A 17,653-nucleotide genomic window follows, 5' to 3' on the forward strand; every position below is an offset into this window, starting at 1 on the left:
CTTTAAATTATAGCTTCAACTGTATGTTTTAAACAATTAGCTTGAGAGACAACGTTCTGAGTTTAGCAGAGCCAAACCTCATCAAGGAAATAATTTACTGAGAATGAAAGATTATCAGAAAAGTAACATTAATTTGATGGCACAAGGATTTAATCCTGTGCAAATCACGTTCAAAATTTCCATTAAAGCTTCTATAGAAATATGTGCATAATGAGAAATGAACAGTTTAATAAAATCCAAACCATACACATGTGATGTGCTACTTTATATAATAGCAGCATAGACCATATTAAATTTTAGATAAGTATCGATTCTTTTTAAAAATGTGTTTCTTTGCTTATGCAAAGAATTACAACTTAATAAAACACTGTGCTAATTGGCATGTGATAAGAAGAATAAAACACCTCGTGGAAGTTAGGACTATCTGCTTTCAAGTAAAATACATCAAGATGTCCAAAGTTAATACACAGACAAAAAAGTAAACGAAAAACGGCACACGTTTGTTTACTACCAGGATATATTTTAAATGAGGAAATCAAACCTTCTGCTTTTTTTTTTCTGATCTGATGAGCACATGTCCTGGGTCCTCACTACAATGATCTTATTTTGGAGGCATTACGGTGTGGAAGGTGGTTTGGGAGATGAACAGGATCCTTGACTATCAAAACTGTTCGCCCGGCCAGGTAACTGAAAGACAATAATTTCATAATGTATGACCTAGTATAAAAATAATAAAGTGGGTAATTATTGCTACCTTTTATTTATTTTTAAAAATTTTATTTTTTATTGATTTCAGGGAGAAAGGAAGAGGGAGGGAGAGAGGGAGGGAGGGAGGGAGAGAGAGAGAGAGAGAGAGAGAGAGAGAGAGAGAGAGAGAGAGAAACATCAATGATGAGAGAGAGAGAGAGAGAGAGAGATAGAAACATCAATCAGCTGTCCCCTGCATGCCTCCTACCGTGGATCAAGCCCGCAACCTGGGCACATGACCTGACTGGGAATTGAACCTTGATATCCTGGCTCATAGGTCTACACTCAACTATTGAGCCACACCAGTCTGGCTATTGCTACCTTTTAACAGTGAATATTCATTCATGATATGCAAGATTCTGAAGAGAAAATATACATAACTCCCCCTGCCCTCCACAACTCACCTCCTGAAGTCACATGAGAGGACACAAATATATCATAGAGATGTAGGCAGGGTATGGTACACAGATGGTATGCAGAACAGCCAGGCATGGACAACTATTCCTTTCACATTCTATGACAGGCGCTTAGTTCTTATTGTAAATTAATTACTGGTTTACTGTAATGGGGGGGGGGGTGTTGGTGGCAATTGCTAGGTAAATGCAATAAGAGATTCTAGACACAAGAGACTGCATTTCACTTGCTCCAAAGCAGAAAGTGACTTTTATAGGAGCAATTAATGAGATGACAGGGACTAAGTTTGGCAAGTGGGAGCCACAAGTGATGAAGAATAATTTCTTTCAGTCCCCAAATATTATGTGTATTTTAAAAGTTTAGTTACAACAGAATAAATTCATGATCATCTAGGTAGAAGTAACCAGATTTTCTAAATGCTGCTTTAGTCTCTGTCCCACCAACTTACCCAGCTCTGGAATTGTTCCCTTCTCATTTTAATCCTTTCTCTGGCAACAAAACACATAATTACACACGCATCCCTTTCCCACAGTGCAAAATCCAGCCAGTTCTTAGGTCTCTAGTCCATATGTTCTGTTTGACCATTGAATGTAGGTACAGGAGTTGGATAAAAGGTGCTGTTTGCTGGAGAAAGTATATTTACATAATATTTTAGTCCACTTATCCTCTGATACTCCACTGCTAGAAAATATCTGGGATCTTCTGATATCCATATTGTAGCTCATTCTTCCTGTATATCCTATAATGTCTGACACAAATACATGCCTAGTCCATAGCTCCCCTTCATCAGATAAACGTGTAACTGCTTATTAAACAGTCATATGTCATTATCATATGCCCTGGGTTGCACAACATATGCCTTTTCATTAAAGTTCTTGCTCCCATTACCTCATTTCTCCCTACATAGTGCCTGTGAAGTCTGAGGGGCATGCATTTCCATTTTCATTAACTATGGAGAAATGCAGCTGTAGGCAGAGTGAGTGGTCTGCCCAGGATTATCCAGCCAGAGGAGCAAGGATTAGAATCCACGTCTCCCCTTCAGTGTGGTTCTCTGCCCAGCAAATTTTATTCCCATGCCTAGATTCTTAAAATTAATATATACTTTTCACCCAGCCAGTGTGAACCAGGGGTCACTGGTTTGATTCCGCTTGGGGCACATACCCAGGTTGTGGGCTCGATCCCCAGTGGAGGGTGAGCAGGAGGCAGCCCATTGATGTTTCTCTCTCTCATCAGTCTTCCTACCTCTCTATCCCTTTACCTTCATCTCTTTCTTTAAAAAAGTCAATAAAAACATATTTACAAAAATAAATTAATATTCACTTTTCAATCCTTAAATAAAAACAAAGATGAAAATCAGGAAAATGATCGTAAATGTACAATAAGCAGTAAAGTATACTTTATACTTTAGCCAAAAACACTGTTGAAATAAAATACAACCTTCCCAAGACTCACTGAACTATTTAGAGGATATACTTGTCTCTCGGAACCACTCTAGGGGAAAGTGCTGTGTACATGTGCATTTGTGTGAGTGTCTGACTTTTAAATGATGAGGTGAGGTAAACATGTGAAACACACACACATAAGCAGATATCTATGATGACAGTTCACCTCTGTTATCTGAGCATGCAATATTCACACCACATTCATCCAGTTTTCTCTATAATGTCCTGAGTAACATGGCCAAGGTCACATTTTTGTGACTAAGCTAAGATTAGGACCTGAGCCCACTGGCACTTAGTAGTTAATTACACTGCACCCAGTGCCAGAACAAGAAGCGGAATCGTATCCACAGCGAGATAGCAATACATCGTCCACTTACCATGTGGTTATCATAACTGTTCTTTTTATTGAATTGCATAAATTCCATCATCTGCCAACATGCATCACCTCTCAGTTAACCAGGTCATATAAATGACTCACTCTGTGACTCTTCCAGAGGCTCAGGCAATTGCCTTTCCATCTAGCAACATTCAGTGTTTCGAGTAGACTGACAATTAACTTCACGGCTAAAAATCCTGACAGAAGCTGGTATTGATACCCATTCTGGTGAAATAACTAATATTATAATCGAAGCTAACACTGCATCACACTCAGGGCTAAGAGTTCAACATTCAGCATGTTATTTAGTTTTACTCTCTCCGTTTACTACTATGACAGAGTAATAGCAGAACTTAGGTTTAAGTAACTCGCCCCAAGCTTCTCCAATATGTAGTCACACAGCACAGGCACGCTTTGGTCTCAAACAAGCGGACGCCTCTATATCTAAAAAATCTGTGAGCACTTTTACTTCCTGGCCAGAGTTGGGGTAGATATACCTGTCCTCCTACATAGATGAGTGGTATGCATTGACAGGACCTCTAGTTAGGGTTTCTGGAGAAGTTTAGGTGAGGTGGCGGTTTTCACAAAAGGAAAGCACCGACATTCCTTTTCCAGTTAGTAATGAATTTACTGGAGTGCCCCCACCATTCACTGATGTAAGTTTTCCCGCTATGGAAAGAAAATAATAGACTTGCAGTTTCTAGGGGCTTACTGTCCAAAGGAACATCAAACCCAGAAAGTTGAGTGATTTTGGAAATCTAACAAGACACACAGAACTTTGAATACTGGATGACAGAGTCTGTGGGGGCAAAGCAAGAGAAATATCTGTGCGGTGTTTTTTAAAAAAATAGGTGAACATATAAAACATCAGAGAATGGTTAGCAGATAACATATTTAAGCAAAGGGGATTTTAAATAGAGAGTAGGTGTCAGGGAATCACACTCACCTCCAGCAAGGGGTGCCAATGTGTTATTGGTTTTCGGTGATAGGCCAGCATTTCATTCCAGTGGTCTCGCCCAAGGCCCTCGGCGTCCAGTCCTGTTCTACATACTCCTATGACCTCATTGTGTCCTACCCTACAATTCAGAGTATGTTACATTTTCATTTCCATATTCAAAGATACACGGGGTTTCACACATCTTAGCAGAATTTTAAACATATGATTTAAACACTAGATTTTGTGACAGGTTCTACGTGATTTTGCAAATCAAACTACTTTAGAGCAAATAAAAAAAAGTCTTAAGTAAACCAAAAGTTACTAAACAGAAGCAGCATTCAAAAATGAATCTGTAAAGGTGCACACACAAACCATGTTAGTGCTCCGTAACCTGAGCATGTTGCACCACAATAAACATACTGTGAATGAGGAATGCCGGCTGGTCCTTACCTATATGATGAGTTTCTTTCTTGGAAGCAATCCTATTAACGTTAAGTGATGTGAATCACAATCTTGTTCTTTCCACAAGGCTTAGTGTTTTGTAATGATGCTCATATTTCTCACCAAGACCTCAGTATCCACTTTTTTTTTTGTATAAATGACCATATTTAATTGACTCTAAATGATGTGTCAGTGAATGGTATACTTGTACTATAATTAAACAGGGCAGGGCTATGTTCAATTCCACAGATTTATCATTGCATAGCAGCTGAGCATACTGAACAACATTGCTATTTTCCATTCATGTCCTGTTTTTACAGCAACAAATCAAAATAATAATGACAGTTAATAGTTTGGGATCTTATTATATACCAGACACTGTTCTAAGTAATTTAAAGGTACTGCCTCACTTAATCCTCACACCAAGACAATGAGTGGCATCACCATCATCTCATTTTACAGACAGAGACAGACACCTAGAAGTCCAGGGACCTGCCTGCCTTACATGTTTAGTAAAAGGTTGAGGCAGCATTTGAATTGAGATAATTGACTCAAGTGTGCAAGTGGTTAGGTTGCTTCTTAAGAATGGAGTATAATTTAAAGGCATTTCTAAAGGTTATTTTGACAGACATCTCTAAGGAGACTTTGAGGTTATTTTTAGGACATTTCATTACTTTCTTCCTGTCATTGATATCGGTTTTTATGTTTACTATCATTTTCCTCAATATTAAGTTTCCCAAACAAATATACTTTTAAAAATAAGTTTTTTTCATCTTCCTGTTTTGTATATTGTCAGGATCCATTTTCCCTAAACTTGTCTGAATGACAAATTCTCCATTGGATCTACCTGCAATCACTGTGGTGAGAAATCAATAGGAGTCATTTTCTTGGTAAAGCAGGACAAGGGCTCCCAATGAAAACAGCACAACATGTTTAGCGTTTGAAATTTCAGCTAACTCAAGAGCTCTCTCTTTCTTAGGTAGGATAGCTTTCTTTGTAAACTGTGATATAATTTAATTTCAAATATTAGATGATACATGTCATTTTATTTTTCACTGCTTCATTTTGTTAGCTCTGAGCCAGAAGATAGCAGATTAATTTCTCAAGGTTATAGGGTCCTGGTTACTACCATTTTCATGGTCCTATATAGTGGACGCTCCCTTAAAATATTGACATATGTGTATTCCATTCCACTTGTGTTATTATTAGAACAAAATAAATGTAACAAGATACTGTCTATTGCTGATAATTTTGTAGGTTAAACATACAATAGTCCTTTCCGAAAAGGATTTATTAATATGAAAAGCAAACCAATAGAAAGAAGTATAGAGCAAGGACCAAAGAAGAGTTATGAATGTTTAAGGTGGGACAAGAGTTCAGAGGAAGAAGAGGTGGGTTAGCGGAGAAAGAAGTGGTGACTTGAGCAGGGCTGTAAGGCGTGGGTGGGTGAGATACACAGAGCGAGGTGATACTATCTCAGACAAGGGAAGGGTGGGAAGATAAGAGGTAAGGGCTGCAATAGGAGGAACCTTCAGAGCTGTACCTGGGAGTTTGCAATTTCTCTCATGAAAGGAGAAGTGACTCCATGTGTGTGAGCTGGAAGAGCTGGCCACACAGCAATGTTTTAAGATAGATGTGAGAGCATCAAGACTGCATTCCTATGGCCACTAGTCAACTTCTCCTCTTAATGCTCACTGTTCACAGTTCCATATTATGCTGATGTTTTACAAATGGGAAAAGCAAATCTCCAAGAGATTGCATAACTTTCCCTTTCACACAGGCAGTTAATGATAGAGCTCTGATAAGAATCATAATATTCATATTCCAGCCCAGTTGGGAAAACAAACTCAGTGGATTTTAATTTCTGTTGCCACTGTCAAAAGGCTTCACACAGTGCTTTCTATAATGTGTTCCATACTGCGTCTGTGTACCCATTCTTTCACCAGCCCCAGGTGTCCCATTCTTCAACTTAACAGTGACTTCTTTTGGAGAAGAAAAAAAGAAATATAACATGGAATAAATGAGTTTTGAATGAATAACGTTTTCCTCTTCCAATGGACATTAAAACCGCTACAGTGGAATATGGTTTGCATATAACTAAACATGACTGTTCATCAGTGAGTACACAGATACACGTACCTGTCATAATCCATGACCGCGATGGAGAGGCTGACCTGCTCCACATTCTCCGGAGGGATGTCAAAAATAATGGCCTCATTGTACACAGGGTTTAGAGTGTTTTTCTTTGTAGTTGTTTTCCTCTTTTTTAATCTTCGACCCTCACACATCAGAGACACTTTGACATAAGGATCTAGGAGTGGGAAGGTAATTTTGTTAAAATACAGGTAATGGTACGAAGTAGAAATAAAATTGCTGTTAATTATTACTAAGAAAAATGGCACTTAAACTATTTAATATTACCAGTTTTAAATTCAAATGACTTAATTGGGGGGCAGTAGACTCTCTAGGACTTCTTACTTTAAGTAAAAGCATTTATCTTGAATGAACTTGAAAATAATTAACTTGATCTCACTATTTGTACTATAACAGAGAAAACTCACTTGTTTCTCAAGAGCCAATCCAGAGCTACAATGAGTCTTTTAGTCATAGCTATTAGAGGACACAGCGTGTTAGAAGTGATTTCTAAGGAATAGGATCCTAACAAGTAAGGATAATTATATTAAAGTTAATTTCTTTCAAAATAATTTACAATAAGAATACTAAAACGTATGAAAAAACAATACTCTATCTAGACCAGTATATATAGTCATAGCAAGTAGAAATTAGAAAGCAACAACTACAATAGCTGGCATTTTCTTCAATCACTGGAAAAGATACTACAATCAGAGGTCTCATTTTAATCATAGCATTAGTGCTTAGTAACGATCTCAGATTGAAGAAATGATTACTACACATAATTATTAGATGCTCAAGAGCATACAAAAAGAGGGCAATATGTGCCTTAAAGATGGCCACAAGGAAGGTTTCTATTATGACATTGTTTATATGATGCCAACTGGAAAGAGAAAAATTTAGTTGGGTTATATTTGTCTCTACTGTCTTACTCCTGACACCTTACGTAGAACAACTGTTACAGTACAATAGAAAGCAATATAGTATTACACAAAAGTTTTTTTTAAAAAACCTTTACTTTTTTATAAAAAGAAGGCATGGCTTTGGGAGGAGGTGTTGGCATGGTAGATGGTTAAAACAATCCATTTCTAAGCTCTATATTTATGTTTTTATTTTCTGGTCATCCTCCAACTATAGCACCACCTCCTTTTCTCTTTCCACCAATGTAATAATACATCTTATTTCCTTAGAATAGGCCAAAATGATAGCAATATTAATTTAGTTGAGCAAATTAATGTGTTTTTTTTTTGATCTTTAGAAAAATTTATCTATGTATTTTATAAGCATATCCTCCATGGGTTAAAAACATATTTTGTGGCTCGAATTGAGGTATGGAGAAGAAAACAAGGTGAAAGGGCAATGTTCAATGGCTGTTTTCCATTTATTTTCATTTATTTATTTTGCAAAAAAAATGTATATGTTTAGATTTTTCAATAACTGGAAGTATGTTCTAAGGAAGAAGCTCATTTTTGTGATCTATTTTTGTATATGAGCCCCTAGGCTTAGGCATTTCATTAACAATGGGAACAAGGCCTGGTTTATCCTTCCATGCCCCCATCGTGTCTCTGATGACATTTCTCTACTCTACTCATGACAAGGATAATTTACCGGCTCCTGAGTTGATTCACAAGCCTTTTGTGAGAATTAATGAGGTGGTGTTCTTAAAGCACGCACTCATCTCATAAAAAGCCTCACATAAATAAAAAGTAATCTTGTACTTAATTACAACTTTGATGCTGTTTGCTTGTCTCAAAATTGGATCTCTTTTGATTCGTGGTAGAAAGAATAGAATAAACAATAATTTGCGAGTACACTGTTTAACTTAAGTTCTTCAACATTTGTTGACCCAATAATTTTTCTTGAGTTATTTAAAAATAAATGTGGAATTGACTTACTTTCTTCTACATTTATATATCAACTATGTATTGCAAATTAAAAAAAAAAAAATGAATAGGCCCATGAACTCAGACAGTGGGGTGATGAAGGCCTGGGGTGGGGAGTGGGAGCGGGCTGGAGGGAGTCAATGGGGGGAAAAAAGGGACATAATCTTCAACAATAAAGATTAGAAAAAAATAAAAAATATATAAACAATAAAATGGCAACAAATACAATAAATAAATAGTAAATCTTGACATAGTTCAAAAGTCAAGATGCTAGAAAAGTATGTGCAATAAGAAGTCGTTCTCCCATCTGTCTCCATACCTCTCAACTCCAACCCCAATTTTTTTGTGTACCATTCCAGTATTTATTTATGCTAATATTAGCAACATGAACATATATCCTAAAAATTCCCATTCTTACATAGAAGGGAGCATGATATCCATATTTACATTTGCATCTTATTTTTTTATATATATATACTAAATCCTGTCCCTCTTTCCACACTAGAATTTAGTTTCCTCAGGCTTTTTGTAATGCAAATTTAGGGGGTATTTTTGTTCTTAAGAACCACAACATTATAAATTGCCCCCCATGTCATCCTTTATTGTATCTCTATTACTATTTATTATTTCTGTTCATTTCAACAAATGGTTACTGACCTCCCTACTCTGCTCTTATTTTTCCTTCCCCAGAGTATGCCAAAGGTCACATATTCAGTTATAAATAATCCTCCAGAACTGCAATGATGTAAATGAAGGGATAAAAGAATGATGTGGCTTTAATACTAACAAAGTTAGCACAAAAAATATTTCCTTCAAGAATGATTTTAAGAAACTTCAAGAAGCATTTATTTATTTTATTATTTCTTTCCATCCCTTAGAACATACTTCCAATTATTGCCAAATTTTTAGTTAGGTAGTAAGAATGCAAATGCAAATGGTGTTCTTGAAACCTGGTTATTCCTCTGCAGATCAGGTTAGGGAAATAAATTCAGTCTAAGTATGTCTTCAAGTGGTCCCCAGTCATAAACTAATGCAAGTTCGAAGTACATGCCTTCAAGTCCAAGAATTGTCTTTTATAAGCAAGTGATTAGCTGCAAGTAGGGAATTGGATAGTAAATCATATACTTTTCTTATACTCTTTTTTTCTTAAATATATTTTATTGATTTTTTACAGAGAGGAAGGGAGAGGGATAGAGAATTAGAAACATCGATGAGAGAGAAATAGCGATCAGCTGCCTCCTGCACACCCCCTACTGGGGATGTGCCCGCAACCGAGGTACATGCCCTTGACCGGAATCGAACCTGGGACCTTTCAGTCCGAAGGCCGATGCTCTATCCACTGAGCCAAACCGGTTTCGGCAGTAAATCATATACTTTTCAGAAAGATTTAATCAGTAGAGGAAGAAATAAAAATAAAAACCCAAGTTCAAAGTCAATCTACTTGGTAACACCTTTTAAAATTTTGTGATGATAATGCAAATAAAAAAGGTTATTTGGAGCACTTTAGTTGGTAATCTCTTTGTCCACTTTTATAGTACCCTAATATAGACAAATGAACTCATTAATTCCATCGCCACACATACTTTTGGGTAGGTACATGGACTATTTTATTCGGGAATGTATCTTTGGCTCACTAACCACTCTTGTGCATACCTGATGCGCCAGTAATATCCATAGCCTTCAGATTTCTGCACTTGATGACCGTCAATGTCATACGTCCAGCAGTTGGCAAATAACAAAGGGAAAACATGATTTCACCCAGGTCTACGCTTTCCTAGAAAGGCAATTGGCAATGTTAGCAATTTCAAACACCAGAGAGTGAATAAAAAATGTAACTGAAGGGGTTAAGTGAAAAATCACTTTAATAGAATATTTGAATGTCATTTTAAATTGTTTTATTGACGATACAAATAACATTGCGAGATAGCTATTCCAAGTGGAGAAAGAAAAGAGAATATATCCTATCTCAGATATTTACTTAACATCTCTACTTGTATTTCTGTTTTTAAAAGTATATTTTTTTATTGATTTCATAGAGGAAGAAAAGGGAGAGATGGAAACATCAATGGTGAGAGAGAATCACTGATGCTCCTGCATGCCCCCTATTGGGGATCTAGCCTGCAACCCGGGAATGTGCCCTGACCAGGAATTGAACTGTGAAATCCTGGTTCATAGGTTGAAGCTCAACCACTGAGGCATGCCAGCCGGACCCCACTTGTATTTTTAACAGGAATCTCAAACTTAATAGAGTCAAAACCAGACTGTTGATTCCACTCATTCCCCATCACCTTCTGAAACCAATGCCTCTGTCAGTCTTTCCACAATCAAAAAATAGTAGCATAATTCATCCAGAGGCTAGAGCCAAAAACCCAGCAGTCACTTTTATTCTTAGCTTTCCCTCATGCCTACATCCAACCCATGTCTTATCTACATTATCTACAAAATGTATCCCAAATTACTGAGTTTCTTTTCAACTATATTACTACCATTCAAGCCATTATCACCTCTTACCAGGATTATTTCATTAGTCTCTAAAATTGACCTCCCATTTCATGAGTTAGCCTTCATACAGTGGTCAAGGAGGTTATTTATAAATACAAATCAAATTATTTCACTTTCCTACTTAATACCATCTAAAGGTTCGTGACTATACTGTAATAAAATTAAAATTATTTACCCTGGCATATAAGTGGGATAACTATAAATCCTGGTGTATCTGGGAAATTCTGACTTTCTACCTATTGTCTGGTGTAATTATTAAGAACATCCTATTTAATTCTTATACATGTCTTTGTTTGGACAATGCATTACAAAGTTGTACATACAGGGTCCTGTGTCATCTGGATCATGCCTATCTCTCTAACTCTATCTTTTGCCTCTCCCCTCAGCTCACTCTGATACAGATACAAAAGCCTTTTTGCCTTTTTTTTCTGTTGTTCAAACAAATGAATTTTGTTCTTGCTTTTGGTGTTGAATTTTCTATTTTGTAAATCTTCACATTGGCTGACTCCTTTTCACCATGCAGGACTCAGCTCAAATAGCATCTCTCCCGTGAGGCCTTCCCCCTTCCTATCTTACACTCACCCTACTCACAGATCCCTCACATTTTTTTCCCCATAGAAGTTACCATCATCAGAAATTATCCTTGAAATTCACTTTTTGTTTCCCTGGTTCCCATATATAAGAGCAGAGTTCTTGTCTGTCTTATTTTTGCATCCTACTGAAGTGGCTGGTGCATAGCTAGCTCTCAGTGCACTTTTTTGAAGGAATGAAAAGATTATTAAGTGACCTGGATAAAAAATGACCTACTTTGTTTCATTTATAAACTGTCCACAGTGCCGTGATATAGATATATTTGCTGTCATTGGCGCATAGATTGTGGACAAATGAAAATGAGTGTGAACAATGCGCATTTAGGATGCTTCTCAAAAAGTCATTTACAGGATTTAATCAAATCATTCCTAGTTAAGACAATTTGTGGTGGATTTAATTTGGGGGGAAATAGGTTGCTACGCATTTAGGTCAAAGAACTAGGCTCTCAAAAATTGTTCAGGATAAGCTATTATCATTTATTGGACATATTCTTACAGATCAGGTTCTGATTTATGTATTCCCATTTTTTTATTCATGGTCTAGAAGTAGTAAAGCCAAATAATTAACAGAATAAACTTTGAGTCAGTTAAACTTGGTTTTGACTCCTGTTTTCTGCTTCTCAGCTGTGAGATCCTACAAAAGTTAATTACTAGTAAGCTTTGACTCTCTGAAACTTCATTTTTAAATTGAGGAAAATGCCCATGCCACAAGGGTTTTAATCAACATGCTCTAAACAAACCCCAACTTATTTAACAGTATCTGGCATGTGGTAAAAGATACTATTCATTGCTGTATTGCTATCGCATGGAGCAGTGCCTTATACATATCAGGTGCTCTGTAAGTACTGGATAAAAAAAAATTAATAAGGTGAAGCAAATATTATTTTTTAAGAAAATTATTAAAAATAAGTATTTTATTAAAAAGTTATATCCAACTGGGTCTCCTCTGTGCTATTGGATTGTTGCAGACCCAAAGTAGTGAGCAAGACCTAATAGGGGAGGCCTCAGGGAAAACAGCTTCCTGCCAAGGATTCATTCTTTTCACCACCAAGCAAGTACTGAGTATTACTTCCTGGGCCCATGGTAGGTGCTATAGACACCAAGACAGACGTGGCAGGATTCTGCCCTTGAAGATCTCCGTTGAAAAGGAAGAGTAGTCTGCAAAGGGAAAATAAAATAATTCTGAATTCTGTCTTTATCTGACGAGTCTCTCCTTGTTTCATTTTCTATCTCTTTTTCCAAATGTTCCTTTAGGCTTAGTCAAGGGGCTGAAGCTTCCCGTCGGCAGCCATCCCCCTCCTGCATTGGGTATTCCTCCTCCCAGGAACTATCGATGAGAGTCAGCATATTGTGTTGTCAGCTGGTAAAAATTATGAATGTAGAGCAAGGTACCAAGTTCCACCAGGAAACATGGGGGTGAGCGGTGGTGATGGAGGAGCAAGGAATGAAATAGGAGACAAGATCTCAGAGAGGAAATGCTTGGACTCCAATGGGAAGTGCACCAGATGCAAACTCGAAAAAAGTGTGAAGAGGCATCCAAAGGGATTCGTAAATAAAACATTTTCATGTGTCTGACTGACATGGATTTACTTTTACACATTAAATAATCAGAGGGAGTAATTTTGTACTTCTCTGGGTAGATGACATGCTTACTAGCTGAAACAAAAAAAGTTCATCATGTTTGGTCCTATCTCTCAAAGACCCTTCCTATGGATCCAGATACAACATAATTTTGACCGTTATTAACAGGTATTAGTAAACACAGAGTCTAAAGTGAGGAGTTGACCAAAGTACTAGCCCAAATATATGGAAAACAAAAAGCATGATCTCTGAGCAGCTCCGATTAACAAGCTAGCTGGCTTTATGCCTAGTCCAGTAATAAGAAACCTACTTAAATATTTAAACTACATGTAGTCAGGAGTTTGTGGTTTTTTTTAATTGGAATGAACTGGGTGGTAAAAATTGATTTATAATATGCAGCCATGATAATTGCACAAAAGTTTTATTCTTCAGTAGACTAAATGATCCTTCAGGAAGTATAGCTGTGGAAGAACTAGAAATGCCTACATACTGAAAAGGGCAGAATGCTCTCTAAGGTAAATGCCATTATTCTTCAACTTTTAAAATTTGGAAGCGATCAAAAAGAGATAATCATGAAAAATGAACTTAATGAAGAAAAATGGCTATGGGACCTTAAAAAAGGTCCTCCAGCAGATGTAGCAGCAGAATTCTGGATTTTAGCTACAGTGCTCTGAGCTGGTGTGCACTGATCCCCATTGCCCACCACTGAGTCTGTCCTGGTTGATGGCCCAATTCCAGGGAGCCGGTCAAGTTCTAATTGCTGCCTCTTCTCTCTCTGCTCCAGACCACTATGGTTTATAAGGCCATATTCAGTCTCAACAGTATGAACCCTCTGACGCCTAGCAAAGAACCAGGAAATAAGTTGAAAGGTGTTTGAACAACCAGCATAAATATAAAAAGTTATGCAGTAAATAAGCCTCTTATTTAATGAGACTATATCGTTTCTTATTCAACACCAATTTACTATTCTTTTAGACAAAATTCTAACAAAAATGTTTACTTAGTATATCAATATATATCAGGTCAAAACTCATGCGAAATGGGGAGGTGGGAAAACTTATACCTTTAGGTCTAGTGGAGACAGAAATAAATGATAGCTGCAAAGACGCCATACATATAAAAAAGAAGCCAATATTCTGAAAAGGATAGCAACCTAGGTCATTTTGTATCATGGGGAACTAACATTAATGCCTCAGCAACTTAAAAACAAGAGTTTGTTACAGACTTGAAAAGAAATTAATATTCAAAATGATGACTCTGAGTCATCAAGCTAAGGGAAAATATCCTAAATGTTCTGTTCAAGAAGGTAGAGACATGTACACTATTTTTTACAGTTATTTTGATCTAAAATCCTTAAAATGTTTGAAGTGGTAATTTTGGCTTACAATGAAAAGCTTTGAGTTTCTGAAATGTTTATTTATGGGTAATTTTATTTACTGTAATTCTATATAAATATGAACTTTACGTAGTAAATTTTAAAACATTGCTGTCTTTGGGCAAATAATCATTTGAAAGCTGGCTATAAAGTCTAGGATATAGTATTCTAAGAACTTTCTCTCATTTCAGACACGCTAATGTATTTGGTTGAACATTCACCCTGACCCAGTCTTCTGGCTGGGTCAGGGCCTGTACATTTGATTTCTTCACCCTGGCTCCACAGACAGAGCTGGGTGATGGGCTATAGTCAACCTCACAAACGAAGTCACAGTGATGAAGTAGTTTTGTTCCAGGCACTATCTCACCAAAATAAAAAGCACTGGAAAAACAAATTGATATACAAGTAGTTGCACTGTACATCCTATTTCAGGACTAACAGAACTAATAGCAAGATCGAACTACAGCAATTGAGTGTAAGAGACCTAGAGAAGGCACACGGAGAGCTCCATACTCGAGGGTGTGATAGCCAAGGGAAGTATTCTGGGAGGAGAATAATCATTACACTGGGGTTCGAAAAATTAAACAGATGGGATTTAGAGAGAAGAAGAGGAATAATGTGGTATGTGAGAACTATAGTTAGTAGGAATGGTAACAAAATTTGAAAAATGTTTATTTTGAGAAAGCTAGGTTAGAATGGGAAAAGATAGAAGAGGGAGGGCATTGAAGTAAAGAGGTATGAGAAGATGCTGGCTGAAGAAAGGTTTGAATTCAGTGATATATTAGAAAGTAAAAATCATTAAGACTTATTGGAAAAAAACACACACACCATTAAACAAGCAGTTGGTTGCCAAGGTAACAGCAGCCATCACATCCACTTAGCACCCTAAATGCAGCCTGCCTTCTACATTTCCTGGTTGGCAAGAGAACGGATGGTTTTCCACACACTGTTAAACAATGAGTTACTAGAGCAAATGAGATTCTTCATCAAATTACTTTAGTCCTTCATCCACCTGCTCATAAAATGAAGCTAGAGTGAAATGCAGACTCAGAAAGTTCTACTGGATTCAAAGTACCCTAACATTTTTATTTCTCTCTGATGCACACCCCCCATTTGCCTAAAAAAGATTATGGCATTTAACCTTGAGCAATACGCTTAAGCTCACTTGATCTCAGTTTGCTATAGAACTGGTGGAGCCTCATAAGAAAGACCACAAAGGATCAACTGGTGCTAATAACTTGATTTAAAGTCCAAGAACAGATGGTCATACAAAATGGGTATCGTGCTGATTTCCAGATGACACGCTAGATGAGGAGGATGCAATCCTTAAGGCAGAGTGCATCAGGGTTGATCTGGTTGGGGATCATGAGGGTTGATCTGGTTGGGGATCATGAGCCTTACAGGATAATGAACGTGATTGTCATTTATATTGTCTCCTGGCTGTGCTAAAAATCTCAAGGGGGTTGTTTTTTAATCTCTGAAATGTGTTGGACACACAGGGCCTGAAATATAGAGTCCACCCTCCTCCACATTACACATGTGGTTCCTAAGAATCTGGTCCCTATGTGTTTTTCTACATTCACCTTACAAATTTCTCGTGATGTTTCCACAACTCCAAAACTCTGCACTCTAGCTATATCAAATGCCATGTCAATCTCTAAACATTATTTTCATTCATTAGCATACTCTTATTTGTTGAGAGCATCCAGAATGCCAGGCAATGTTCTAGTTATTGGGAGAACACTGATGACCAAGACAAAATTTTTCTCCTTATAAGGTGATTTAAATAAGTCATGTAACCTCTCAGGATATCACGCAATTAATCAGGAAACAAGCTAGCAGAAACACATAAGTCTGCATAATTTTATAGTTCATGCTTTTTTGTTTGTTTGTTTTTGTTGATTTTTTTTTTTTTGATCCAGTGTTGCAAGTGATTTCTAGAGAAATTCGTGGGTTTTAATTATAGGAACAGAAATAAAAATTACCCGATTCTTCCCATGAGGATCTCGGAGGACTTCAGAGTAATTAAATGCATGACATTTAATCTGAACCTTTAAGAATGAGTAAAGGTAAAGGGGATTAAAAACAGAAGAAGATGCATATAAAGAGGCTTTGAGGGTTGGAATGTCCCATAAGGAACAGAAGGCAAACAGAGACCACAGGCTCTGGCAATGCCAGAGTACAATTTAAATGGCAACACACTGACTGTATTCTCAGGACCCCTCAGAATACTCATTCAGGTCAACCCTGATTTTCTCTGCAGTCAGGATGAGATGCATTTCCATAGCCAATAACAACTTCCTGGGTAGGTTGCATTTAGATTTAAAAGGGCTAATATAAAAAGAGAATGTATGTCATGGGTTTTATTTGCTGCCTGACACATAGTAGATATTAAAACATTACTATTTTTTTTCTTGTTTAAAACAGTTCTTCTGGGGTCAGTGACTGGCATAAGGTTGATGCTTAATACAAAGTTTATTGAATGAAGAAGTGAATGAATAAATCGAAAAAGCATTCGGCCTGATCATGACTTCAATGGCAGCAGGGATGGCTGCTCAAAGAGTAAAGACTACTCAGTAAGCAGGGGACAAGTGAGCAAACTGCAACACTGTTTTTGGGTGTTGTGGGTTTTGTGAGTGGAACCCCTGAGAACTGTGCAAGGGCATGTCTGTATATTGTGGCCCTGAGAGTACAATAAACTAACAGTCATAACAGTTCTGAGCCATTTAAAGATATATTTATGGTTTGGGGAGCTAAAGTTAGAGGAAACTTATCGACTAGTTTTATTGAACTTTATTTCTCCACAGGTCCCTCTGGTCTAGTGTGATTTGGGATACTGTGTGCTATAATTCCATAGCACATTGGCATTTCGGAGCCAAATGTATCCCTAAGGTGTATACATCGCTTTTTGTCTTTGAACATCTGGCCACCTCCTCCAACCCACCAGTAGAAGCTGTCTAGTGAGTCTGAGAGGCACACGAGAAGGAGGAAGCTGTTTGATACGCTTCCTACCTTGATATACAATTAGGAAATGTAATTAACATTATAACCCTTCCTCACTTTCTAGCCCGCTTCCCTCCTTTTCTTTCAAAGAACTACAGTTTTCACACAGCACTTCCTCCCTGCCCTTTCTTCTTCTGGTGATTCTGATTAAATTAGATTTCATTGTGTTCAATGAGGGTGGGGGCAGGAAGAGGCAAAGGAGGGTTCTCTCACAAAACCTAGTTAGATT

General features: G+C 37.3%; 1 protein-coding gene across 1 annotated transcript in view; it reads right to left on the reverse strand.

Annotated features, from left to right (window-relative positions):
- Positions 1-615: 615 nt before the first annotated feature.
- Positions 616-17,653, reverse strand: part of SYT10 (synaptotagmin 10) — a gene marked incomplete at both ends in the record, with an annotated part of 62,577 nt that continues 45,539 nt past the window's right edge. Inside the window, 4 exons of the mRNA XM_079775879.1 lie at positions 616-687; positions 3,926-4,055; positions 6,497-6,668; positions 10,027-10,147. Of these exons, the coding sequence (XP_079632005.1) occupies positions 616-687; positions 3,926-4,055; positions 6,497-6,668; positions 10,027-10,147 (495 nt within the window). The remainder of the gene's footprint in view (positions 688-3,925; positions 4,056-6,496; positions 6,669-10,026; positions 10,148-17,653) is intronic.

This window comes from Cnephaeus nilssonii (genome assembly GCF_951640355.1).
Source record: "Cnephaeus nilssonii genome assembly, chromosome: 6".
Classification (NCBI taxonomy): Eukaryota; Metazoa; Chordata; class Mammalia; order Chiroptera; family Vespertilionidae; genus Cnephaeus; species Cnephaeus nilssonii.